Below are 26,163 nucleotides of genomic sequence, written 5' to 3' on the forward strand. Positions count from 1 at the left end.
ATTAAAATTAGTTGAAAAAAATTATATGGTGATTCTTTTATGATACTTTTATATATACTTGTCTTTGAAGTAATGTACGTACATCATATAAATTAAATACGTAAAAATAAAATCTCATGCAGTTATTTTTTATAGTAAATATTTCACCACTCGAGTAATTATTTATCAATATATCAATTAAGAAATTTTTTTAAAACATAAAACTAAATAAATTTGCACTCAAGAAACATGATAATTTTAATCTTCAAAAATTAATAAAATGACTTAATATATTTAGATTTTTTTTTCTTAACTATTAAAGTTGAGCAAGGTGAAAATTTAATTGAATTAAATTAAAAATAAGTATACAGTTTATGAGAAAATAGAAAGAACGTGTAACTATTGATAGATTGAATGAAATTTATACATAAATTTAAAAATAAAAAATATAAACGCTATAAGAATGTATATTTTTTTTTTAGAAAAAATTGTGTCAATTAATAGTATAAAGAAAAATACTTTATAAAATAAAATAAAGTCAAAAGGCTTTTTTAAACTCTTTAAGTTATGTTTAATAGTTAAATAAATTATTTATTTTATTTTATGCATAAGGTTTTTAGTAGCAATTTTATGTATCTAATTTATAATATCCCAATAGATATTTCCTACATACTAGAGCAGATCTATTATTTTTTATTGAATTATTCAAGATATTTCTCTACAGAAACTATGGTCGAATAATGAACTCATTGAGAAATTTATTGAATTATTCGGCAAAAAATAATTCATCAATGTGTTCTAAGATGCTTTATCTAGATATACATGAATACTTATAAAATAAACAAACCCATATTAATTTTAATAAACAAACCCATATTAATTTTGCACTTGGAAGAAATAAACAAATTAACAAAAATAACTATTATACATTTTTTTTTTTGGATTTTTCTATCAAAACTATATTAAATTTTGAACCGATAAATAATTAAAAATTAAATAATGAATTATGTTAGAAAACTAAGGCAATAGAGTAAAAATAATTTACCTCATCATTCTTGAAAAAACGAAAATTCTCAATCAATAATTCTTTCAAGTAATTGAAAAACAAAAACACACATCTCTCTTAATTGGAAAGACCCAACAAAAGCATAAATCTCCCTCAAAGATACTGTTCAAATATGTAATTGGAAACACAATTCATTCAATCATGAAGGATAAAATTGTATTTCAATCTCTTCAAATTAATTGAGATTGCACTATTTATGGGAAATCGCCCTTATATATGAAGGAATATCTCATGAGATCATTCACCGCACTAATTAAAGGAAATTATATATTCAGCTACATGAAAGGAATATATCATGATTGTTGCTTAGATCATGCACTGCGCTATTGAGTAAATCATATATTCAGCTAATTTGTTTTGATTTTATTTATTCATTCCCATCAAATCTTTTATGATATTAGAGCTATGAATGGTACAACTCGAACTGTGGTGTGCTTAAGAACAGGACTGAAAGTGTTAGTAAAATCAATGCCAGGTCTTTGACGGAAGTCTTTAGCAACCAATCTTACCTTATATTTATTAATAGAGCTACCAGAACTGTACTTGACACGAAAGATTCACTTACAGCCAATAACATTGTACTTTGGATTAGGAGGAACAAGTGATCATGTCCCATTTTTAATCAAAACATTGTACTCCTCTACCACAGCCTGATGCCATTGGGGGTGTTTAAGTGCTTGCAAGGCTGTGTGGGGTTCCAAGGGTAAAGAGGTAGGACAAGGGATGGAGTGAGCTGTAGTGGACATGAAAACTCCAATGTAGTCTCTTGGAGCTCCAAGAAACAACGCACTGTTGCTGGATCGCCCACAGAATTTGAATACAAGAGAGTTGCTTCCGCTACTACGGAAATATGTTGGATACCAACAATTATAGTAATCTAATGTGACAATCTTGGAGCAACTTATCTTTGTGCAAATCTAGACTTTCACTAAAATGAAACATATTGAGACTGACTTTCATTTTGTTAAAGACAAAGTTCAGAAGAAACAGTTAAAGGTGACTCATGTTAATTCTGGAGATCAACTCGCAGACATTTGCACCAAGGCACTCTCTTGTTACTCATCTCAAGTCCAAGATTGGTGTGTCTCCCAAACCTACCATCTTGATTGGCCCTGAGATCATTCACCGCACTAAGGAATTATGTATTCAGCTACATGCAAGGAATAACCATGATTGCTGCTGAGATCATGCACTGCATTGATTGAGGAAATCATATATTCAGCTAATTTATTTTGATTGTATTTATTCATTCTTTGTTTCTTTATTTTCATGGGTATTACCATTTTCCTTACCCATAAATTTTTTTTTGTATATTTATCAGAATAGCTAAATCCATAAATTGAACAAATTTCATTCCCATCAAATCTTTTTAATATATATAAAATCACCACTATTTAATATAATTTATCCACATAAAGTATGATTATGAGTCAGTTTGACATTTTTATTAAAGCTGTGTTGAGAAAAATAAATTTTTAAATATATTATTTAAAAAATATTAAAAATTAATTTAAAATTAAAATTAATAAATTTTAATCATAAAAAAATAATAAAAAACTTTTTTCTAAACTACTTTTTTGAGTAACTTCTAAAATAATACTTATTTAAAATGGTACTTCTTGACATTTCAATCACAGCGCTTAATGGGAGGTGGCTTCATAGTTACTTGGTTCCATACGAAAACTAATTATTTTATTACAGAAAATAAGATAATTTCACATAAATTTATAATTTATTTCATTAAAGTTTTGTAAATTTTTTTTTCGTAAAGTAGTTAATTACGAAAATTTTATGAATTTAATAAAAAAATAAAGTTTTATCATATAAAAAAATAGATATAATATTTTTTAAAAATCTAATAAAAAATATTTAGAAAACCTAAACTTGTTTCTTACCATGCATAATTCATCTCTTAGATTTAAATATATATATATATATATATATATATATATATATATATATATATATATATATTATATGTGCTTTTTTATTTGAGAAAATTTTATTATTTTGTTAAATTAATAAAATTTTCCTAATTAAGAAATTTATAAAAAAAAAGAATTATTTTATAAAAATCTAATAAAATGAGTGATAAATTTATATAAAACTATCTTATTTTCTATAACAAAATAATTATACTTTGTATCATACCAAATAACCATAAAATTTCCCTAAACAAGACACATTTGTGAGTTCTCGAACACACATAATATAAATCTTTTTGACATTGCCATTAGATTTATCCTTGAAAAAAAAATATTATTTTAGCAATTGGTTATTGATGGCATTAAATATGAATCAACAGTTGGTTATCATTTTCCACTATCAAGTGAAGGGATTGCATTGCAAATCCAAATTGGCATAATCCATTTTGTTGGGAACTAAAATTTTAGAAAAAAATTAAATTTATTAATTTTTTTTATTAATTGTCATATTTAAAATGGAGGAATTTATTTTTTTTAATTTAAAAAATTTTTATTTAAAAAAAATAAAAATTAATTATGATTGTTTGAATTTTAAAGCTGAGAATGAAAGGTATTATCATTTTTAGAGAACTGAAAATTAAAAATCCTTTTATAATGATGTATTATAAATATTAATCAAGTTTGAATAAGATAATTTTTATAGCTACTTTATTATTATTTCTAATTTTATAATTTATTGACATACTTTTTTTAGAAAAATGTTCAATTTAACTCGTAGTTTAATTTAGATTATTTTTAACTTTTTATCTAAATTAGTTTAAAAATTTTTATTTAAGCTCACTTTAGTTTAAAAATTAAAATTTATAGAATAAATTTTTTTTATTTAAAAAAAATTAAGAAGTTCAATTTCTTAATTTTGAGATTAAATTTTTTAATTTTTTTATTTAAATCTAAAAATTAAAAAGTTTAATTTTTTTTTTAATTTTTTTATTAAATTAATCCTAATTGAACAAAAAATTGAAAATCGGCTAAATTGAGCTTTTATTCATTCTTTTTTTTTTTGTTACGGAAGGCCCATTGGGCATGTGGTGGAGATTAGGCCCAGCTCTCTCATGCGGAAGCCCGAGGCCCTGAACCAGAATCACCACCGTCATCATCTGTGATCAGTTTCTTCTTTGGCTGCCTGGCAGCAGTATAGGACTGCATCTTGGTTGCAGAGTAACAAAGTGACATTACCAATGGAGGAAGAAAGCGTCGGAGAAGTGCTTTACGAGATACGCAATCACGCCACCAGACCTTACTCTTCTAATTACCCCCCTCAATCCTCAAAGGTCAAGCTCAGATCTCTCTCTGCTTCACTTTTTCTCTTAATTAAATCAAAATTCTCTATTTTCCGTCTTCTAATTTCTTCTTTTCAATCTATTTTCTTAAATCGAATTCAGAGAAATGAAGGCGGTAAAGGGTTTCTGTGGTCGCTCTTCTCAGCTCCAGGTTCCTTCGAATTTCACACTTTTGTCAGATTCTTTTGTTTTCGTTGCATTCAATGGTATTGAATTATATATTCTATATAATCGAGAGGAATTGTAATGCCTTTCCTGTTAGGTTTTACTTGTTCTACTCATGACCTTTAGGGACTCGATTATTGTGTTTGCTATGTGAACGAATGCATTTGGAATTGCTAGCCTTTAGCTTTCTTTTATCTTAAGAAGCCGTCAGAGCTGCCTTAAACTTGTTTGTTTATTCACTATCCTTACTTGTACAATTTGTTGTCTTGCCGTCAAAACAGTGTTATCTTGATGTGCAATGGGGTTGTAGTGCACTGAGTCTACTGATGGTTTTTTTTTTTTTTCACTTTTAATACCACCCAAAGGTATAAGTCAACTAAAGGAGAAATGGAGGGATTACAGGAATCCATTGAAAATCAAGAAACCTATATCTTTGATTATATCTCCAAGAGGTGAACGAGTGGCTGTCGCTACTGGGAATCAGATTACGATCTTGCGGAAGGAGGATGACTACCAGGAGCCATGTGGCACTTTTACCAGTAAGATTTACTTGCCAATTTAGTAAAATTATGTTATAAATATTAGCAGCAAAAATGTTTCGTCACAAGAATATACTTTTTTAGAAATACCTAGTCATTATCCATTGATCATGTGTTAGTGTTAATTATTCTTCATATTATGTCTTAATAAGAGTTAATAGTGTTAGCAATGAAATAGCTGCTTGATGGTTAATTTCACTTGGACTGGAAAGATGAAGAACTTATAGGAGAGAGATCTTAGGCCCAGTTCTGAATGAAGAACTTATAACTTAATGAAGGACTTATTACAACAGATGAAGACCTTAGGCCCATTTCTGCTTTATGGTTCCATTGTCAAAACTGAAGAGAACTGCTCACATAGGTATTCACAGACTTAATAACTAATCCTGCTCTTTTTGGGATTGGGAATGAGGAGTCCCAACTAGAAAAACTCAAGCAATACTAAATAGCAATTAAATAGCCCTTAAACATCAAATTTGCTGGCCACCAGGGGTGCTTATTCTTGGACCAACAATTTGCCTTAGGTTTCTGGAGAGGATAATGTCTTGCAGCAGTAGCAGAGCTGCTTTGCCAATTCCTGTGTTGAATTCAACTCTTGTATTTGAGTTACTTATAGCAGCCTTCCTAGAATTGAAGAGGCATGACTACCAAAATTCTGAGCGAGGAAAGACTTAATGGCTGTCATACGAGAAAGATTACAATTACTCTATTGCGATATATCCTAGTGATGTGCCTGCATAATAATCATCCAATAGAATGAACTAATAAATGTGCTTTGGGAATCTAGAGCGTTTCCTTGGCTAGTTTTGTAGGTTATTTTGCTGCGTTTTGTCCCTTTGATTTTAAGCTTTGTCCAACCTCTGTTCCATGAACCAGGTAGTGGCCCTGGTATATTTTCCCATGGAGTTTGGTCAGAAACTCATGATATTCTCGGAATTGCTGATGATAATGATGCATTCTATTTTATCAAAGCAAATGGTGAAGAGATTACAAGAATTATGAAGAGACAATTAAAAGCTGCTTTTCCAATAATAGGCTTGATTCCACAGGACAATATTGATGCACGTGGATCTTGTTTGTAAGTGCCTTCCTCTCTGTCTGTGCCTTCTTTGCGCAAGGTCAAGTGGGGACATTAACTACATGTTTAATGTCATCTATGAGAAGTAGTTTCTCCATTTATTAAGAAATATATCTTTGGAGTGGGTCTTCAATTTTGTCCATGTTTGTGTTTTTGTGTGCATTATACCTTCTTTGAGCAAGTTCAAGTGGCGACATTAACTACAAGTTTAATGTCATCTATGAGAAGTAGTTTCTCAATTTATTAAGAATTTTATCTCTGTAGCAGGTCTTCATTTTTGTTTGTGTTTGTGTTTTTGTGTGCATGTGTCTTCAGAAGTTGCAGAGTTTTGGGCCTGTTGGCATATAAGTAAATTTTGAAATTTTTTCAGGTGTAGCTTCATCATTCTCACATCAGATGGATTTCTTCATCATGTAGAGATCAGCCAACAACCAGAGGCCTCTATTTCCTCCATGCGCACGTCAAACAGTGGGTTAACTGTGAAGAGACAGTTCCCGAAGGATGTTTACTGCGTTGACTATGATCCTGAACATTCTTTGCTTCTTGTTGTTGGTAGTGCTGATAGCACCTCACTAATGTCTAGTGGAAATACTGGTATGGTTTAGTACCATTTACTTTCCTTGTGGAAATAAAGTTAAGTTTGAATTTAAGTGGATGTATATATAATTCATAATATGATTCTGTACCATAACTTTGACTTGCAATCTATGGATGGACGCTGAAGATCAGAGTACTATTGACTATTGATTTGTCTTATTTTCTAAAACCATGGATAGTTGTTGAGTCTTTTTATCTTCTAAGCTTTACAGGAATATGCTTATTTTGGGATACTAACCCTTTTACCATATTGGCTTTCTAATTGGATCCTGCTGTAGTCAACTACTGATGGCTTATGACTGCTTGAGCCTGATTAGAACTTGTAAAGATTCTCTTCTAAATTGATTATTGCTTTAAGGAAATATCGGAAAACTCTCTCTTCTTTTTCTTACATTTATTTATTTTTTAAGTGCCACGCTGACCATTTGTTTATTTGCTTGCAGGATCCTGTCATCTTTCCCTTTGGCGTCAATGTAACAGTGTAGATCTAGAACCATTATTCTCTATTCAGTTTGAAGGCTATTTCAAACCAAAAGATTATGTAGGTCAGATAGCTTATCCAAAGGTGCTAATGTCTCCACAGGGCAATTTTGTTGCCACTTTAGATATGACAGGATGCTTGCACTTTTTTAAGTTGGATAAAGAACGGTGCTCACTTTCTAACTTTGCTATTGGAGAGAGATTAGGCTCACGGTCACAGGTGATCAGTAACTTATCGAATGTACGGAATGGACTTTTAATTGATAATGTTGATTTTACTTGGTGGTCTGACCATATTGTGACTATTGCAAGGAGGGGTGGTCTTGTCACAATGATTGATATCCTTACTGGCTTAAAACTTCAAGAAAATGATCCTGTATATTTGATGCCTGTTTTAGATAGAGTACAGCAGCTTAAAGGGCAAATATTTGTTTTAGAGAGCAAATCATATGAAGATAGAAAATTTTCATCTAATGATAATAGAGAATCAAGAAGTGTACACCATGTGCAGCAGATAATTGAAGACGCAAGTGATCAATTTGACCTTTCTAGGTTGCGCTGGAGGTTGATATCAATTTCAGAGAGATCCATTCCTGAAATGTATAATATCTTAATTGGCAACCATAAATATCAGGAAGCATTGGACTTTGCCAATCATCATGGATTGGACATAGATGAAGTTTTAAAATCACAGTGGTTGCACTCTTGCCAAGGAATAAATGAAATAAATATGTTTTTATCAAATATTAAGGATCATGGTTTTGTACTTTCTGAATGCATTAACAAAGCTGGACCAACAGAAGGTGCTGTAAAAGCATTACTTGCACATGGGCTGCATGCAACTGATCATTACCGCTTTTCGGACTCAGAAGATTGTCAAAGAAGCCAAATTTGGGATTTCCGTTTGGCCAGGCTGCAGTTATTGCAATTCAGAGACAGGCTAGAGACATATCTGGGAATAAATATGGGCAGGTATTATGATATCCTGATGCCCATTGTTATTTGTAGCAGAGCAAATTGAAATGTGTGCAAAAATAGAATTTGTAAACTAATGCTTTGGATACAGATGCATAATCTTTATATACTTTTCCTTCTAGATTCATTGGTAAATAGAATTTTAAGGTGAACAAATCTGCATTAAAAATCCCCGTGCAAGAGAGATAGAGAGAGTGGATAGATGACATTCAAACCTGGCCTGCATTTTGTGGCTTGCCCAGGGTGGTGTGATAGATGGATAGAAAAAATGCCTGTATAGATTCATCTTGAACAGTTCTTTCCCTGGGAGTCTCTTTTTCACAAGTGAGGTGAAAGTTTTATTGCATAACTAAAAAACTAAATTATAATGTTACCAGATTAACGTCATTATTAGTTCTTAAATGTTTCTCTGCTATGGGAATCAGTAGCTCATGATTTTTACACTAAGCATAATTTTATATACATTACCCTGACAGTTTCTGTTGACTGACAGCTTAATGACATAGTCTTGTGCAGGTTTTCAGTGCAGGAGTATGGGAAATTTCGTGTTATGCCTCTAAGTGAAGTTGCTGTAACACTTGCTGAAAGTGGGAAAATTGGTGCTTTAAACCTCCTGTTTAAACGTCATCCTTATTCTCTTTCTCCTTCTATATTGCAAATACTAGCTGCTGTTCCTGAGACTGTTCCCATTCAAACATATGGTCAACTTCTTCCTGGAAGGTCCCCTCCTATGAGTGTTTCTCTTAGGGATGAAGATTGGGTTGAATGTGAAGAGATGTTAAGCTTTATCAACAATTTGCCTGAGAATCATGAGAGTGGTATCCAGATCAGAACTGAGCCTATTGTCAAACGGTGCTCAGGTTACATTTGGCCATCAATTAGTGAACTATCTGTATGGTACATGAACAGGGCTAGAGATATTGATTGCTATAGTGGCCAACTGGATAACTGCCTCTTTCTGGTTGACTTAGCTTGTCGGAAAGGTATCTTCGAATTACAGCAGTTTCACAAGGATATTTCATACTTGCACCAGCTTATTTATTCTGATGAGAGTGATAGCGAAACAAGCTTCAATATTAGTCTTATGGAGTGGGAACAATTATCTGATTATGAAAAATTCAGAATGATGCTAAAGGAAGTCAACGAGGAAAATGTGGTAAAAAAGTTGCATGATATGGCAATTCCTTTTATGCAAAATAGGTTTCATGACTTGACCTCTGTTACTCAAGATCAGGTTAAAGATGGTCATTTTTCTTTAGACCATAAGGATGAGTCATTTCTGGTTAGATGGCTTAAGGAAATTGCTTTGGAGAATAAATTAGATGTATGTTTGATAGTCATTGAGGAAGGGTGCAGGGAATTGCAGAGTAACGGATTCTTCAAGGATGAGAATGAAGCTGTGGATTGTGCTCTGCAATGCGTATATTTGTGCACAGTTACAGACAGATGGAGTACACTGGCTACCATATTGTCTAAGCTTCCACAGAAGCAAGGTAAGTTCTGTGTTGCACTGATTTGATTTGTATGATAAAAAGGTGATATTTTGTTGCTTTTCATGCATAATAAATTTCTAAAGAAAAGGGGCCTCAGCAGAGATTCTCCACTACACATGCACACGGTGGATTTCATATGGGGAAAAGAAATGAAGAGTAGGCACTGGATTGGATCACTTCTGTAATTTATAGAAGTTAGAAGGACAGGGTTATACATATTAGTCTATACATGCCATCTTTTGTTTTTGAGTTCCTTCTTCATATGGGAATTGACTTAGAAGATGCATGCCATTCTGATGAAAGCTTGTGTTTCTCAAGTCATGGTTGCTTTCAATTTTATCAAGTTGTGGTGACTTGACCTTCTCTCCTTTTCTCTTCCTGAAGCTTGCAGTTTTTAATTTGAGTTTTCTTAAATGTTGAAGCTGTGGCTTTAATTGCTATTCTTATCATTATTTCAATAATGTGTGTTTTTTTGTTAATTGGATGTGTTTCATTTGAATCCAACAAATACCAGACTGCTACTGTGGACTGAAATATGCCTGAGGACTGAAATGAGCATCCAAAAAGCAACTCTATATATATTTGTATGAACTGAATAATGTTGATCTTTGATGCTGAACTGTTCATTATTGAGCATAATAAACAAAATTGGCTATGCAGATGCTGAAACATATATCTATGGCCTTGAGAAAAGACTTAAACTTGCAGAAGGCCATATTGAAGCTGGGAGAATTTTGGCATTTTACCAGGTTTGTGTTTTCTCTCTTACTGTCAATGATTTTGAGAATTCTGAATATATTAATGGTGTTGAATGAATGGATTGTTGGATTTGCTTTTCTTTTTGGGTGATTTCCCACTTTTGATAGGAGTGCAAGGTGCTAAATAAACTTTGTTCTTTCATATGCTTACAAAATAATGAATTTATCTGTGTTCCTTGTTAGGCATGAAATTTCAAATGATGCCCGAGTACTTTTTGATATTCAGTGTTTCTGCATGTGCATCTTTGGTGAACCTATGCTTGGGAGTCCATATTAATTAGTAATAGTATGTAAGAAGTAGGATCCTAACTCATCTTATTTAGGGTTATCATAGTAGTTTTCTTCTATCCAAGGGCATTTCATCATGTAACATGCTCTTGACTGTCATTCTGGAAACAATAATGGTGCATGAAATTGTGTCCATTATGCATGGGCTGGAATACAGAGTACCTAGTGAAGTGGCATCAACAATTGAAACCACTGGACTTAATTAATGAATTTGGAACTGCTATATAACAATTTCATTTTGCGTCTATTAATTTGATTGTAAGTTACTTGTTTATATTTAGGTTCCAAAGCCTATGAACTTCTTCCTTGAGGGTCATGTGGATGAAAAAGGAGTGAAACAGATTCTTCGCCTTATGCTTTCGAAATTTGTTCGAAGACAGCCAGGTCGATTAGATAATGAATGGGCAAGCATGTGGCGTGATATGCAATGCTTGCGAGAGAAGGCTTTTCCTTTTCTTGATCCAGAGTATATGTTAACAGAATTCTGTAGAGGATTACTGAAAGCTGGGAGATTTTCTCTCGCAAGAAATTATCTAAAGGGTACAAGTTCAGTGTCCTTGGCATCAGAGAAAGCAGAAAATCTTGTTATTCAAGCAGCACGGGAATTCTTTTTCTCAGCTTCTAGTCTGTCATGCTCAGAAGTAAGTAAATGTTCATGTTATTTTCTATTATAGCTACCAAGGATTCGAAAACCTCACCTCTTTCTATATCCATTGTATATCTCAAAAATTGTCTTTCAATTCGGAATTGTTGTTTTAATCATGCTGTCATGTAGTTTTTGTGTATTTTTTCAAAGACTCTTGAAGAGTGGTGATTTCAAGTATTTTCATGTGATGAGATTGCAAAATGTAGAAAATCATTTTAAGTAATCTATTTTATGTCAAAAGCATCCATGTTCCCTTTATGTATACATGCATACACACTTGCATATTACTTTTAACATCAGCCATAGACTTTACGTGATTTGTTTTTAAAGCAATCTCTCTTTTCCAACAAAAAATGGTGCATTATATATTATTTTGCGTTCTTGTTGAATTGCAAGATCTTTTAAATTATCTGCTGCAGGTGAAAATTTTTTGTTTTAATTTTGTGTTGTACAGTAGCATGTGTCATCATTTTTGTGGGATCATTTGTGTATAAATTTCATCATCATTTGTAATTGTCATTCGATTTTAATTTTATTTTTGTGATCCTCGGGTTTTTATTTCATTGTTTTCTGTTAACATTCTTACTTTGTAACAGGTCACATAAATCATTTTTTTCCCCCCAATAATGATTTCAGTTTAGGTTGTTTTGGGTTATTCATGAAGTGTTTTCTTAACATCTTTGTTTGTTTTAGCTTTCTTTGTTGTTGTCCCTGACTCTCTTCTTTTCATTTGGTATCTGATGGGCTAAACTTTGAATTCAAAACACCAGCAAACACACACCAAAACAATCTTCCACTATTCTATGTTACTTCAATTGCTTTATTTATTTTTGTAGTTTGAATGATTAAAGTAAATATTCTCTATTGATTTAATCATATTTCAATATTCCTCTATAAATTTATTGATTATGTTTCTGTGCAACACTTTTCAGATCTGGAAGGCAAAGGAATGCCTAAATTTGTTTCCAAGCAGCAGACATGTTAAAGCAGAGGCTGATATGATTGAGGCACTAACTGTTAAGCTTCCAAACCTAGGAGTGACTCTTCTACCCATGCAATTCAGGCAGATAAGGGATCCCATGGAGATTGTCAAAATGGCAATTGCCAGTCAACCTGGAGCTTATCTACATGTTGATGAACTCATTGAGGTTGCTAAACTTCTTGGATTGAACTCATCAGATGATATATCAGCTATTGAGGAAGCTATTGCTAGAGAAGCTGCTGTAGCTGGTGATCTGCAATTGGCATTTGATCTCTGCCTTGTTTTGGCTAAAAAAGGACATGGTCTCATATGGGATTTATGTGCTGCAATAGCAAGAGGTCCTGCTCTTGAAAATATGGATATAAGCTCTCGAAAACAGCTGCTAGGTTTTGCTTTAAGTCACTGTGATGAGGAGTCTATTGGTGAGCTTCTCCATGCATGGAAGGATCTAGACATGCAGGGCCAGTGTGATACTTTGTTGATGTTAAGAGGGATGAGTTCTCCTAATTTTCCATCTCAAGATTCCTCATTTATTTCGCTTCCGGTGCATGGTATTCAAGATATGGTTAACCTCAAAGATTGCTCTAAACTGGTTGATGGAGCAAACGATGATGACCAAGAAACTCACTTAAGTAAAGTAAAAGAAAGACTTTCTTTTGTTGCTAAAAATTTGCCTGTTGACAGTGGAACTGATTTGGAATCTTTTTTGAGAGAAAATGGAAAAATTTTATCTTTTGCTGCTTTCCAGCTTCCATGGTTGCTTGACTTGAGTAGGAAAGCAGTAAATGATAAGAAACTATCAGAATTTATTCCTGGAAAACAATATATGAGCATACAAACACAAGCCCTGGTAACAATGCTCTCCTGGTTGGTGAGAAATGGCTTTGCTCCCAAAGACAATGTTATTGCCTCTCTGGCAAAATCAATTATAGAACCACCTGTTACGGAAGAGGAGGATGTCCTGGGGTGCTCTCTCTTGTTGAATCTTGTGGATGCCTTTAGTGGGGTAGAAGTAATAGAAGAGCAGCTGAGGATAAGGAAGAACTACCAAGAGATCTGCAGCATCATGAATGTGGGGATGACTTACAGTTTATTGCGTAACTTTGAAGTTGAATGTAATGGTCCTTCTCAGAGGAGGGAGCTGCTATTGAGGAAGTTTGAAGAGAAGCGCACACCACTTAGCTCTGGTAACTTTTTAAAACCCTTTATTTGACATAAAAAAAAAAAAAGAAAAATAATACTTTACATGCAATATTCATGTGATTTGTTTTGATATCTGCTGTTAATTAAAAAAACACTGTTCTTATCATTTAAATGCTATAATGATGTTATTCTGTTTTTTATGTTGCCTTTTGAATTCAGATGAGATCAACAAAATTGATGAAGCACAATCAACATTCTGGAGGCAATGGAAGATCAAATTAGAAGAAAAAAAGCGTATAGCAGAACATTCTAGAGTTTTGGAGCAGATCATTCCTGGGGTTGACACCACACGCTTTCTATCTGGTGACTATAAGTACATTGAGAGTGTTGTTTTTTCCCTAACTGAATCAGTAAAGTTGGAAAAGAAACGCATTTTGAAGGATGTGTTGAAATTAGCTGACACTTATGGCTTGAATCATACTGAGGTATGTGGATCTGCCTGCCTTTGTCTTTGAATGGATGTAGAAGTTAATCACATGCCTGTTTGACTCTTTAGATCAATATGTTGTCTTACTGTTCTGCAGGTGCTACTTCGGTACTTGAGTTCTATTCTTGTTTCTGAGGTTTGGACTGTTGATGATATTATGGCTGAAATCTCAGAAGTCAAAGCAGAGATAATTGGCTGTGCTTCAGAAACCATCAAAACCATTTCCTTGGTAGTGTACCCTGCTATTGATGGGTGCAATAAGCAGCGTCTTGCCTGTATTTATGGCCTCCTCTCTGACTGCTACCTGCAGCTGGAGGAAACTAAGCAATCACTGCAAGCAATAGAAGAATGTTCATCCCGTTTATCCACTCTTGAATTAGCTTGTTTATACAAGGTAATTGCGCAAGAATGTCAAAGGGTTTCCTTTATTAAGAACCTAAATTTCAAGAATGTTGCTGGATTAGATGGTTTGAATTTGCATTCTTTACGCAGTGAAGTCTGCAGACACATCAGTGAATTTAATTTGGAAGCGTTGGCAAAAATGGTACAAACGCTGGCCAGTATCTATACCAATTCAATGCCTGAAGATCTCATGATGTGGCAGGATGTGTATAAACATTATATTCTAGGTTTGTTTACAATGTTGGAAAGTAGCACAAGAATGGAGTTAAATATTGGAAACCCTGAAAAGTTTCAGGAGTTTATTGGTCAACTTGAGCACATCTATGATTCTTCTCAAATGTATATCAGACTTTTGGCACCTTCAGATGCTCTGGACATTATGAAGCAATATTTAACTGTGATTATACCTTTGCATTGTTGTTATGGGAGTATTCCAGATAACTCAACATGGCAGGATTGCCTCATCATCCTTTTGAACTTTTGGCTTAGATTGACGGAAGAAATGCAGGAAATTGCTTCTAATGAGAGCTCAGTTGAAAAACTCAAGTTCCATCCAGACTGCTTGTCAAGCTGCTTGAAGGTATTTATGAGGTTGGTGATGGAGGACACCGTATCACCTAGTCAGAGCTGGGGAACCATTGTTGGCTATGTCACTAATGGCTTGATTGGTGATTTTCCTGTAGAGATTCTGATTTTCTGCAAAGCCATGGTATTTTCTGGTTGTGGGTTTGGAGCCGTTTCAGAAGTTTTCTCAGAAGCAATATCACATTGTGATCACCATTCAACTCCATCGGCAGACTCTGAAGCTCAGGATCTTGTTCATCTCTATATAAATATGTTGGAACCCATTTTAAAAGACTTGGTGAACTGCTCCCATGGAAACCAGAATTTGTATCATTTGCTATCATCTTTGAGTAAGTTGGAAGGTCAACTGGAGGACTTGCGGAGGGTCAGGCAGGTAGTTTGGGAAAGAATGGTCCAGTTCTCTGATAACTCACAGCTACCAAGTCATGATCGGGTATATGTTCTAGAGCTTATGCAACTGATCAGGGGTAGAAATATTAAGGGTTTCTCTGCAGAGCTACAATCCAAAGTTTTACCATGGGAAGGATGGGATGAATTAATCTCTGCTAGTAAAAAGAGTGAGACAACTGCCGATGATGGATTGCTGGATAATACAGATGCTTCTACTCAGTTCACAAGTACCTTAGTTGCCCTTAAATCATCTCAGCTTGCATCTGCCATCTCCCCCACCATAGAAATTACTCCCGATGATCTCTTGAATGCAGAGACAGCTGTCTCCTGCTTCTTGAAGTTGTGTGAAGTTTCCAATTCAAATACTGATATTGAAGTGCTGCTTGCCATTTTGGAAGAATGGGAAGGATTCTTTGTTGTTGGAAGAGATGAGAAAGATTCTGCAGAAGCATCTGCAGCAGGAATTGATTGGAATAATGATGACTGGGATGAAGGATGGGAAAGCTTTCAGGAAGTAGAATCGCTTGAGAAAGTGAAGATAGATAACTGCCTTAATGTTCATCCTTTACATGTGTGTTGGATGGAGATTTTCAAAAAATTGATTGCACGTTCACAGTTAAATGATATATTAAGACTGATCGACCAATCCTTACCAAAATCTAACGGAATATTGCTGGATGAAGATGGTACCAGGATGTTGAGTCGGGTTTTATTTGAGATGGATTGTTTTCTGACTTTGAAGCTGGTGCTTCTTCTGCCCTATGAAGCAATTCAGTTGCAATGTTTGGGTGCAGTTGAAGACAGACTGAAACAACGAGGCATCTCGGATACAGTTGGCAGGGACCATGAGTTCTTCATTCTTGTGTTATCATCTGGGATTATATCAACTATAATAAATAACTCTTCTTACGGCACTGCTTTCTCTTATCTCTGCTATTTGACGGGCAATTTCTGTCGCCAGTGTCAGGAGGCCCAGTTATCAGGGATCATGGAGAAAGGAAAGAAGGAATCTGTAGACAACGAAAAGGATGACTGGTTACTTATTTTCAGGAGAATACTGTTCCCCTTCTTCATATCAGAGCTTGTAAAAGCTGATCAGCAGATCCTAGCAGGATTTCTTGTTACGAAATATATGCACATGATTGCTTCTCTCAGTCTTATTAATGTTGCAGAGGCTAGTCTTCGCAGGTACCTGGAGAGGCAGCTCCATACTCTGCAGCACTATGAGTTTGCTCCTGAGGAGATGAGTTCATGCAAAACGTTGAAGAACACAGTTTACACATTGAGAGAAAAGTTGCCTAATATTATCCAATCTGCATTGGCATTGCTTCCAAAGTAATGTTAGATGAGAAGGCTTTGCTAGGTATAGGACTTCCTATAAATTTGTTTCATATATATTTTGTATTTGTGGGATTGGAATTTTGGGGTATGGGGTGATTTTCAGTTAACCACATTGAATATGTACTCCATATATACTCTTTACCCCCTAGCCATTGACAAGAATATGATATTTAGGCCAATAGCTTAATTGTATTTTAAAGTTGAGTTAACTACTTCCATTTAAGAGGTTGAATTAACCAAATCAGATAGTCTGTCGATTCCAATCTCAGTTTCAATAATCATTTTAATTTGATCAAATTGATTCAGATCAATTAAATAGACTATGACCAGTTTATATAAAATATATATTTTTTTCTATTTTATAAAGATAAGTTTATTTTATTTTTTCGTAGTTTAAATGTAATTAATATAGTTGAAATAATAAATTTTATTTATTTTTTTATTATATTATTTATTTATATTATTTTATTAAAAATTAAATAATTCATATTGTTAAATTAGTTGTGAAAGTAATGGTTAATTTTATTTTTTGTAATGTATATTAAATAGGAGTATATTAATAAATTAATTATTATTTTAAAATAAAAAATAACCTATGATTAGAGTCAGATGAAAAAGAAAGGGGGCGTAATAGATATTTACTGACATGTTTATTTTTGAGATTCGGTTATCATACTTAAAATAAAAGGGTCATTGGTATAGGAAAATCACAAATTACTTTTTGGTATATTTTTTAGTAATAATTTAATTCTTAAAATTTAATCTTATTAATAAATTAATTTTTACAATTAAAATTATTAATTCAATTTGTTTTATTAATAAAATAATTTTTAAAATATTATTTTAAACTAATGTATTTTGTTATTCCTTAAAAAAAAAAAACTGTTTTGGCTTTATAAAATTCAATGCAAATTTTATATGTAGAAATGGTAATAAGTCAGATTTTTATAAATATTGATTCGATTAAACTTAATAAGACGAATTTGGGTAATATATAATCAAGTTTAAGATGAATTTAGATCTGAAATTTAATACTCACGATAAATTTAGGGTAGAGTTTAAATTTTATATATTAGGTATTCGTTATTTAAACCCTTTTATATAAATATTTAATTAAATATAAAACAGATATTTTTTATAATAACTTTTATAAAATTTTTTATATTTTATTTCATATAAAATAAAATTGAAATATTTTATAAAATTATTAAAATTTTAAAATATAAATTATTAATAAAAATATATTGTTCATATAAATTATTAATTAAAAATATAAATTAAATAAATTTAAATATTTATCAAATAATAATAATTGATAATAAATTTTAATTAAATTTAAAATAAATTTAAATTTTAAAAATGTTAATAAAATATGAATTCGAGTAAGTAATTTTTACGTCACCCTATTTATTTCGCACATTGAAAAAGAAAAAAAAAAACATTTCAACTTTCGCGGTAAAAAATAATGCACATTTTTCAAGTTTCCCGGTGGAGGTGGAGCACAGAAGAACTCGTTAAAACGAGCCACGTGTATTTAACATCAGCCAGCACAGCTGATGAGGCACGCAAGAATGTAAAAAGAGAAGGCTTCTGCTCTTCTTCTTCGGTCTTCTTAGAAGATCTGCATCTCTACTACTACTGATCGTTTAATTCTTTAATTTTGTGTTTTCAATTTTCAGTGGTAATGGAGAGTTTGCCTGCAGATCTCTGTCTCAAGATCTTCTGTTGGTTGGATCATCAGAATCTTGCAACTGCTCAACAAGGTCAATTCTTTTGGTTGCTTCTTTTTTCTTTTCCTTTTGTATCTTTCATATCCAAAGAACAGAGCTTTCTTCTTTGATTTGTTTCGTTTTCAATTTTAGATGAGATGGGTTTCATGAATTTTCCTTGAATTGCTCCCTTTTGTTTTTGGGTGATTTATATTTGCATACAGAAAAAGAGGAAATTTTGATAAGATCTCAAATGGGTTTTTTTTTTTTTTTTTGTGAAATAATCTCAACTGGGTATCTTGAACTTTCATCGATTGTGCATTTCTCTTTTGCCAAATTATTATTGTAGAACGTAGACTGCAGTTTGAGATCTCTTCCAAGATAACCCCTATAATTGGGAAAGTATTGTAGACTGCAATTGTCATTTACTTCATTTGAGAGTTAATTTAGAACTGAGCATTTAGTATAACAAATTAGCAATTGTATAAATTTTATACCTTTTAGTTTTATTATGTGTGCAATTACTTCCTTTGCTGTTCAAGACAGGTAATTCAAATTTATTATTTGTTGTCATTTTTGCTTATTGTTCTTCCTTTTTTGCTGGATTAACTGGATTTCCTGCCTTTTTAAGGTGCATGTTATTGATATGGCAATTTGTTTTTGTAAAGTTTGCAAAAAATGGAAGGTGTTGGCCTCAGATAATGTTCTGTGGTCTAATCTCTTCCAGGATAGATGGGGAGGAGATCGTGCTGCTTTCTATGCCCCTGTTGACTCAAAATTATGGAAACATGCGTATGAGGTGCAAGATCGTTGTGATCGAATTGGATTGTAAGTTAAAAGTCAATTTTCATTTTGTTACTTGAAGTCTTGCTTACCAATCTACCCCACTTTGCTTTGCCTCTTGCACATCCATACTAGTTGATTATTACATACTCAGTATTTAAATGGTGTATGCTTATGTTTCTTATGTTGACAATGGTGTGGTCAAAAAGAAATGTCTACTGTGAAAATGATATTCTTGATTAGCAAATAGATTAGCATCTGTCTTACGTCCATGAACTTCCTGGAAAGTTCAGTAGAAAACAGACTTCTACCATTGAAAGACCTGATTTCTACCAAGTTTTCCTGATCTCACCCCCTGAGATTCAAAAATGATAGTACTTTTATGAGCATGGCAGAAGTTTTTAATGTTTAAATCACTTTGTGATGGTTTTATGGAGAAGACGATAGAGAACAACCAATTTTCTGATCAACTAGAGCTTAAGCCCATTGTAGTTTGCTGTTCTAGCTTAAGCAAATACATATTGGTTCAAGACATTGAAAGTAAAAACTAGTTTCACATCTATTTCATCAAATGCCTGTCATTTAAACATTGTATTGAGTTTGTGAATCATGTAGACACAGTAACTATGAGAACTTAATCTGACTTGCAATAATAAAAATGATGACCATGGCACCAATGTTATGTCTGAGTGAACGGGTGCTCCTTTACATGAGCAGGGGGCTGAAGATAATCAGAGAAGGTGGTGACTACTATCTTGTTCACCAAGGAGAAATCCAACGGTATTTGGGTTCGAGGAGAAAAAGTAAAAGGGCAACCAGTTCTCAAAATTCAAAAGCAGAGCTTACAGGAGATCAATTCATGAAAGTTGAGGAATCCTGCTGTCGAGGTATACTGGACAAAATACTTTTCTTCATTGGGGACTTGGAAGTAGCATCAGCAGATGCTAAACGTGGTCGAATTGAATAAGCAGTCTTCAAGTTGTCACTTAACATACCCAGAAGTGCAAATTTCTTCTGCTTGCTTGCATTAAGATTGATCCTCACTATTGTTGTTTGTATATTTGTTCAAATAGGATTAAAATTGATCCCCATTTGTGTTTTATGTATATTTATTCAAATAGGCCTCCATCCCTAGCTTGTTTCTGTGTAAATAATGCACCCATATTGAAGGTTGATTTATAATTTATTTATGTGAAATGCAATGCTTCCTGAAGAATACAACTGATAGAATCTTGCTTAAATCAGAAGAATAAACAACCTCCTCAATTACTTTGTTAAACCAGTAAGTGAACCCATCAAATCAAAATCTAGCTTCAATGCTTTAGAATGCCCTTTACCTTAAATATTCAGAGTATGATTAGTGTAGACAATGTGGAATTATGAAACAGTTGGCAAATACAGTAGTAAATTTTGTATCCTGCTTGGACAAACACAGAAAATGGAAGCTTTTCATGTCACAGTTGGTACAAGTTTAGATGGTGATAGGTAGGAAATGGCTAGATAGTGTAGGATTCAGGTATAGTGCTTGCAGTTGTTCAAAGCAGGCTTCGCCAAAGGGTTAAATTAGCCTGGAATCAGCAGTTTCGATTTTAAATTTAATTCTAATTTTAAGTTTAATGATTATTATGTAAAAAAATAATAATAATAAATTTTATCCCAGAATTAAAGTTGCCAATTTCAATTTAATTGAAAAACGATTTTAATCCATTAAAATTTAATCGATTTTAATTTCAATTTGAGCAATTTGTTTTTATTCTAAATCAGACCAGATCAAATTTACCTCTTAGCTTTTAAAAGGTATAATGTTAATAGAAAGGATAAACTATAATTAGCCATTGAAGTTTAATAAATTTTATAATTAAATCTTTATATCTTCAAAATCAAGTAATTTAATTTCTAAAATTTAATAAAATCTATAACTTAGTTTCTAAAATTTAATAAAATCTATAATTTAATCCCTTAATTTAAATTGTTTTATTTATTATACAAAACCTCAAGATTAAATTATTTAAGTTAAAAAAACATGAAAAATTAAAGACACTTTAATCGTTTTACTATAATTAACAGTCAATTAAATAAAAAATTAAAAAAAATTAATTATAAATTTTACTAAATCTCAAGAATTAAATTATTTGATTTTAAAAAATATAAAAACTAAATTACAAGGCTTACCAAATCGTAAAAAATAAATTATAATTTACCTTAATAGAAGAAAACCTCTTTTAACCTTCAATTATGTTAAAGACGTCAAAGTCAAAATTGATTCTCAATATGTTAACTGTGGCATCCGACATGGACTAAAATATGAATATTTTATTTGTGAGCCTTAGGAATGTCGCACCCTTGATTTAATAGACTCGTCTATTAAACGGGGTCGTTTTAGGCTGAATATTTACTAGCTTAGCAGAAATTTTTTTCAATTTAACTCGATCATCAGTGATTCTCTATATGATTATTGAAGAAAATATTGTCCTAACTTGTAATTATGGGCAAAAAATAAATAAAATGAAATGAAATTTACCCACAAATAAGCTAACAGAGGAAATAAGACAAATTTTTGAGATTCTACAGACCAGTTTAGAAAAGAATAACATGAATTACGCTCTGGATATTTCCTACAATAATTGGGAGGAAATGACAAATGATTCATTCATAAACTAATCTGTCAACCTAAACACAGCCAAGGAAAAGAAAAAAAAGAATAACTATAGTAGCTTAAGTGACCTCTCCTTATCTCTTCTTGCTTTGCAGGGAAGACCACTTCTTTTTTTTTTTTTTCTTTCCTTTTCTTTTTTTTAGTAACTTAGATAAATCAAATGCAAATTCAAACAAAAGTGAACAGATGTATAGAATGAATGAGGTTGTTCCCAAAAACCATGTTTACCAGCTCACATCAATCAGATGTTCAGTGGATCTGCCTCAGTGTCTCTATCCTTAACTGCTGTCCAATCTTCTGTCTCTGCATTAGACACAACATGCAAATGATGGGAAACTTTAGGCACATTACACAACTGGACAACCAAGTGTGATACAAAGTAAAGAAACTTTATTAATGCAATCAAGAATCATACTTGGCTTATCTGCAATCACCATAAGCCGTCTTTGCAAGATAGATGCCACAAACAGGAAAATCGAACACATGCCGAACATAACAGTGATAGGGAATGCATTGACCTTCGAAAAGAAACCAAGGAACCAGTAAGTGAGACAATATGAGAATCACTGAAAATGCACTTTCTTTCAGTGTGTGTGCATGGGATGGATGGTGGTTGACTTTATGAAGATATCTTTAAAGTATGGAACACAGAGCTATTTCCACATTATGTTGATCAGGCATGAGATAACATATCAATGAGGTTTAACCAACCACAGATTAAATGAATGGATTCAGTTTTTTCACATGATTAAACTAACAAATAGTCGCATAGATGCAGAAAATCTTCATGTAAAGGAAAGCCTGCAACATACATTGTACAAAATGATGCAGACAAAGATATTGAGAGGAATGCGGAAGAAGTTCATAATGGTGCTTCTAGCCTCCTCTGGAATGTACTGGGATCTCATCTTCATTATGGATGGCCAGAATATCCCGACACAAGCCTCAAAGGTACAGAAGCCAAGAAGCTGGATACAACCTGAAAATGAGATGCCTCCACCTTTCACTTTAGAAGGTGCCACTAAGAACTGTTTCATATAAGAAAAATTAAAGATTAATACAAGATTATAAAAAGTATAGGAAAGGTATACAATATAGATGGATTCCATACATACATTGGTTGCAATGGGAAGCATAAGAGAGATAGAGGAGACAACAAAGACAATCTGCATGTAGCTTTCTACCCTGGGGGATGAATGAGCCATCAACCGAGATGCAAGGGAGCTACCCAACATTGATGCAAACATGAATGTCGCAAAAATAAAACCATGAGGAATATCCTCATCATTTGGGCTCAAAGCAGGTGTCCAAAGGAAAACAAAGGTATACATAGAACCTTCAAACAACGACTGAATGGCACCCAGCAAAGCAATTTTCTCATCTGAATAACATGTAATACAACTTTTAGGAGAAGAAATTAAGAAAAAAAAAATGGAAAAGGAATGTTAAAAATATAAATGCATAGATTATGAAGATGAATTGTACATAACTAGTACTGGACTTTACCAGAAGCAATGGCAACAGCAGCACCCCTGAATTGGCTAAGCAAGTCCTTGCTTTCTGAAGGGTCTCCATAATTCTCTGTCCATGATGATAAAATAATGGCCATTCCAATTGCAAGAAAGCATGCAGCAGCATCAAAGGGGGCCACAGGCCCAAGAGCAAATGAATCTACAAGAAGGTTCCCAAACAGTCCAGACAGAATAGCGACAAGACCATTGCCTAGAAATATTGCCTTCGAGAAAGTTAGAGACAGCCATTGTTGATCAAAGCCCCTCTGCACAGATCAAGTGAGAAAACAGAATAATTGAGATGAGGCAGCATTTAAAAAGGATTATACATAAGTTTCCAATTTGAATGAAATGGTTTTAACAAAGAAAAGCAGAAAGGGACAAAACAAAAGGTGGACACAAAACTGTAGGTTCTGCCCCTGCTCAACACTTAAAGAAAGTTGACATATATATAAACACAGAGAAGAAATAAGAATAGTACAACAAATTGACATGCAGAAACAGTTTTGAAACAATTGGAGAAAAACTTGAATACAAGCCTCACAAACAGCATTTTCAAGTACACAAGAAGACAGGAATGCGAAGAAACTGTCAAGCACTCTTGGTTCTGGTTTGAGAACCACACCACAAAATCAATTGTAGTACCTTATATTTTGCAGCCAGCAATCACACTAAAACAAACAACATAAATGTGATCCTTTACCTTATTGTGCTCTGCAACCAGCCATGACTCAAATGCTGAAAATAGGAGAGAAGTGGCAATGCCTCCCAAAACACGGCCTATCATCAAAACTTTGTATTGAGGGGAATGCTTGGTAATACAGCTCAATATATAGGTTATGCAATAAGTAATGCATGCCCTCTTTCGACCCCTGAATTCACGGCATGCAGATGTCTCAGAAAAAATAACTAATAAAAGCATCACAAAAAATGAACTCAGAGGAAATAAACTCACTGTTTGTCAGCTAAAGATCCAACAATTGTACCAAACAACATGGAGGACCCAAAACCAGCAATAAAAAGCTGTCCGATCTCTCCTTTCCCAAAACCATACTGGCTGTAGAGGAAGTACACATATGGACCCTGCAACCAGTCCCCAGCTGTTCCCGCAAAGACAGTTATTTGTCAGAGAAGAAATCAAAAAAATACCAACACGTAAAGGAATAGTTGAATCAACACTAGAATAAACATATATAAATTAATATGCAAGATAATGCCTCAAAAATCAAAGTAGTTCTAAGAAGCTTCTTATAAAAAATGCTAGAGAGAGAGAGAGAGAGAGAGAGAGAGAGAGAGATCTTTCAAACTACATGAAATTTTGATAACTCAATCACAATTGATGCATGAAGTTAGCTTGAAAACCACTTGAACTAAAGCAAAGATCATTATATAAACTCCATAAATTTGTACAATAAAAGCCCCCTGAATTACCAGTGCAAAAGCTACATGGCAACTCTTAAAACGAACAGGACACTGTCAATTGTACAAAACAGCAAAAGCCAATAATTGCACAGTTAAATAACAGTAATCTTTCACTATGCCGTTGATAAAACAAGAAAACAAAAAATCCAACAACAACAACAACAACAATGACAAATTTACAACAACAGAAAAGCTAATCAATCTAAGTAGATATATCAAGCTCAGTTTATACAAAATGTTATTATTGAAAAGAAATCAATACCAAAAGTTCCTAACACTTAGTGGCCAAACAATAAGAGGCTAGGAGCTATCTGTCTAAGACAGCAAAACATTTCAGACCCATTTCTGACCAGGGTGAACCCCAGATCGGATATCACCCACCCACATAGAACATCTAACCCAAATTGCAGAAATTTAGTATTAACAGAACTTTTCTAGCTTTTACAAGGTAAAACAAAATCAAACCAAAATTGCATATACAGAAAAAAGCAAACAAGACCAACCCAAAATCAATCTAAAAAGGTATCCCCATCTAAATTCCAATCGTATTTCCAAAAGAAATAACAAAAATAAGATCAGATCCACATAAAACTGGGCAGAGGGACGCAAGAACAAGCAATGAGTGAGATCTAAAAGGTGAGAGGAGATCTACAAGTAAAAAACAAAGAAACGGGAAATTACCCATCATGAGAGAGTAAACGAGAAGGTAATTGTTCTTGAAGGAATTGAAAGCAGGTGAAGTGTTGATTCGGTCTTTAGTTGTCTTGCTCAGCTCTAGTGCTGCCACCATTGCACCCAGTGCTCCAAAAACCAAATAGTAAAACACCTCCATTACTATCTCTTCCTCTTCGCCTCTCTGATTCTCTTTTCCACAATCTCTCCGCGTTTGATTTGAGAGAGAGAGAGAGATACTATAGGAGACGCAGAGAGATGATTATTAATAAAGAAAATGCTACTGCTCCACAGTGAGATCCTACGTACGTACACCACCACAGAGGGAGGGAGACATATATATATATATATATATATATATATATATTGAAAAGTACTACTCTGCTTCTATCCCCTGCTATTTTTCCTACCAAATTTCTGCATTTTCAGAATAATTTTTAAATTTTATTTAATTTCTTTTAATAGAGAATTTATCAACTACACATCAAGATAATTTTTCTTAATATAAAATAATAATTTTAAAATAAATAAATAAATTTAAATTTAAATTTAATAAGTCTTATTTTATAATGAGAAAAAAAAATCATAAAAAAAGAAAAAATAATTTATTTTATTAAAAAATAAATTTTTATTTAAAAATTTTATAAAAAAATAATTATTATTATAAAAATTTTATTTTCCTTATAATTCCACTTGCCATTAACTTTATTTTTGGTAGTTGCTTTTAAGCATTGTCACTTGTGATGCTTAA

The 26,163-nt window shown here is 32.9% G+C and overlaps 3 protein-coding genes across 5 annotated transcripts; 2 read left to right on the forward strand and 1 right to left on the reverse strand.

The window, feature by feature from the left end:
- Nucleotides 1-4,076: 4,076 nt before the first annotated feature.
- On the forward strand, nucleotides 4,077-16,838 carry LOC110642008 (MAG2-interacting protein 2). The gene is made up of 12 exons (XM_058154065.1): nucleotides 4,077-4,301; nucleotides 4,413-4,461; nucleotides 4,841-5,014; nucleotides 5,891-6,092; nucleotides 6,463-6,686; nucleotides 7,133-8,141; nucleotides 8,661-9,637; nucleotides 10,298-10,386; nucleotides 10,965-11,324; nucleotides 12,262-13,498; nucleotides 13,674-13,939; nucleotides 14,039-16,838. The coding sequence occupies exons 1-12, from the start codon at nucleotides 4,209-4,211 to the stop codon at nucleotides 16,655-16,657; spliced, it is 7,299 nt and encodes a 2,432-aa protein (XP_058010048.1). The 5' UTR covers nucleotides 4,077-4,208; the 3' UTR covers nucleotides 16,658-16,838.
- Nucleotides 16,839-18,203: 1,365 nt separating this feature from the next.
- On the forward strand, nucleotides 18,204-20,348 carry LOC110642019 (probable E3 ubiquitin ligase complex SCF subunit sconB). 2 transcript variants are annotated; one of them, XM_021793943.2, is made up of 3 exons: nucleotides 18,204-18,422; nucleotides 19,037-19,196; nucleotides 19,869-20,348. In XM_021793943.2, exons 1-3 carry the CDS (start codon nucleotides 18,344-18,346, stop codon nucleotides 20,116-20,118), a joined length of 489 nt encoding a protein of 162 aa, XP_021649635.2. In that variant the 5' UTR covers nucleotides 18,204-18,343; the 3' UTR covers nucleotides 20,119-20,348. The 2 variants fall into 2 exon arrangements, with proteins under 2 accessions (XP_021649635.2, XP_058010049.1); XM_058154066.1 differs by having other exon boundaries at nucleotides 18,216-18,422; nucleotides 19,000-19,196.
- Nucleotides 20,349-21,679: 1,331 nt separating this feature from the next.
- LOC110642016 (uncharacterized) lies at nucleotides 21,680-25,731 on the reverse strand. 2 transcript variants are annotated; one of them, XM_058154067.1, is made up of 9 exons: nucleotides 25,665-25,725; nucleotides 25,422-25,634; nucleotides 24,274-24,418; nucleotides 24,022-24,190; nucleotides 23,314-23,584; nucleotides 22,923-23,188; nucleotides 22,620-22,835; nucleotides 22,223-22,325; nucleotides 21,680-22,110 (listed from the first exon to the last, which is right to left on the reverse strand). In XM_058154067.1, exons 2-9 carry the CDS (start codon nucleotides 25,570-25,572, stop codon nucleotides 22,049-22,051), a joined length of 1,383 nt encoding a protein of 460 aa, XP_058010050.1. In that variant the 5' UTR covers nucleotides 25,573-25,634; nucleotides 25,665-25,725; the 3' UTR covers nucleotides 21,680-22,048. The 2 variants fall into 2 exon arrangements, with proteins under 2 accessions (XP_058010050.1, XP_021649631.2); XM_021793939.2 differs by having other exon boundaries at nucleotides 25,422-25,731.
- Between the last annotated feature and the right edge of the window lie 432 nt (nucleotides 25,732-26,163).

The sequence above is a fragment of the Hevea brasiliensis genome, chromosome 9 (assembly GCF_030052815.1).
Source record: "Hevea brasiliensis isolate MT/VB/25A 57/8 chromosome 9, ASM3005281v1, whole genome shotgun sequence".
NCBI lineage: Eukaryota > Viridiplantae > Streptophyta > Magnoliopsida > Malpighiales > Euphorbiaceae > Hevea > Hevea brasiliensis.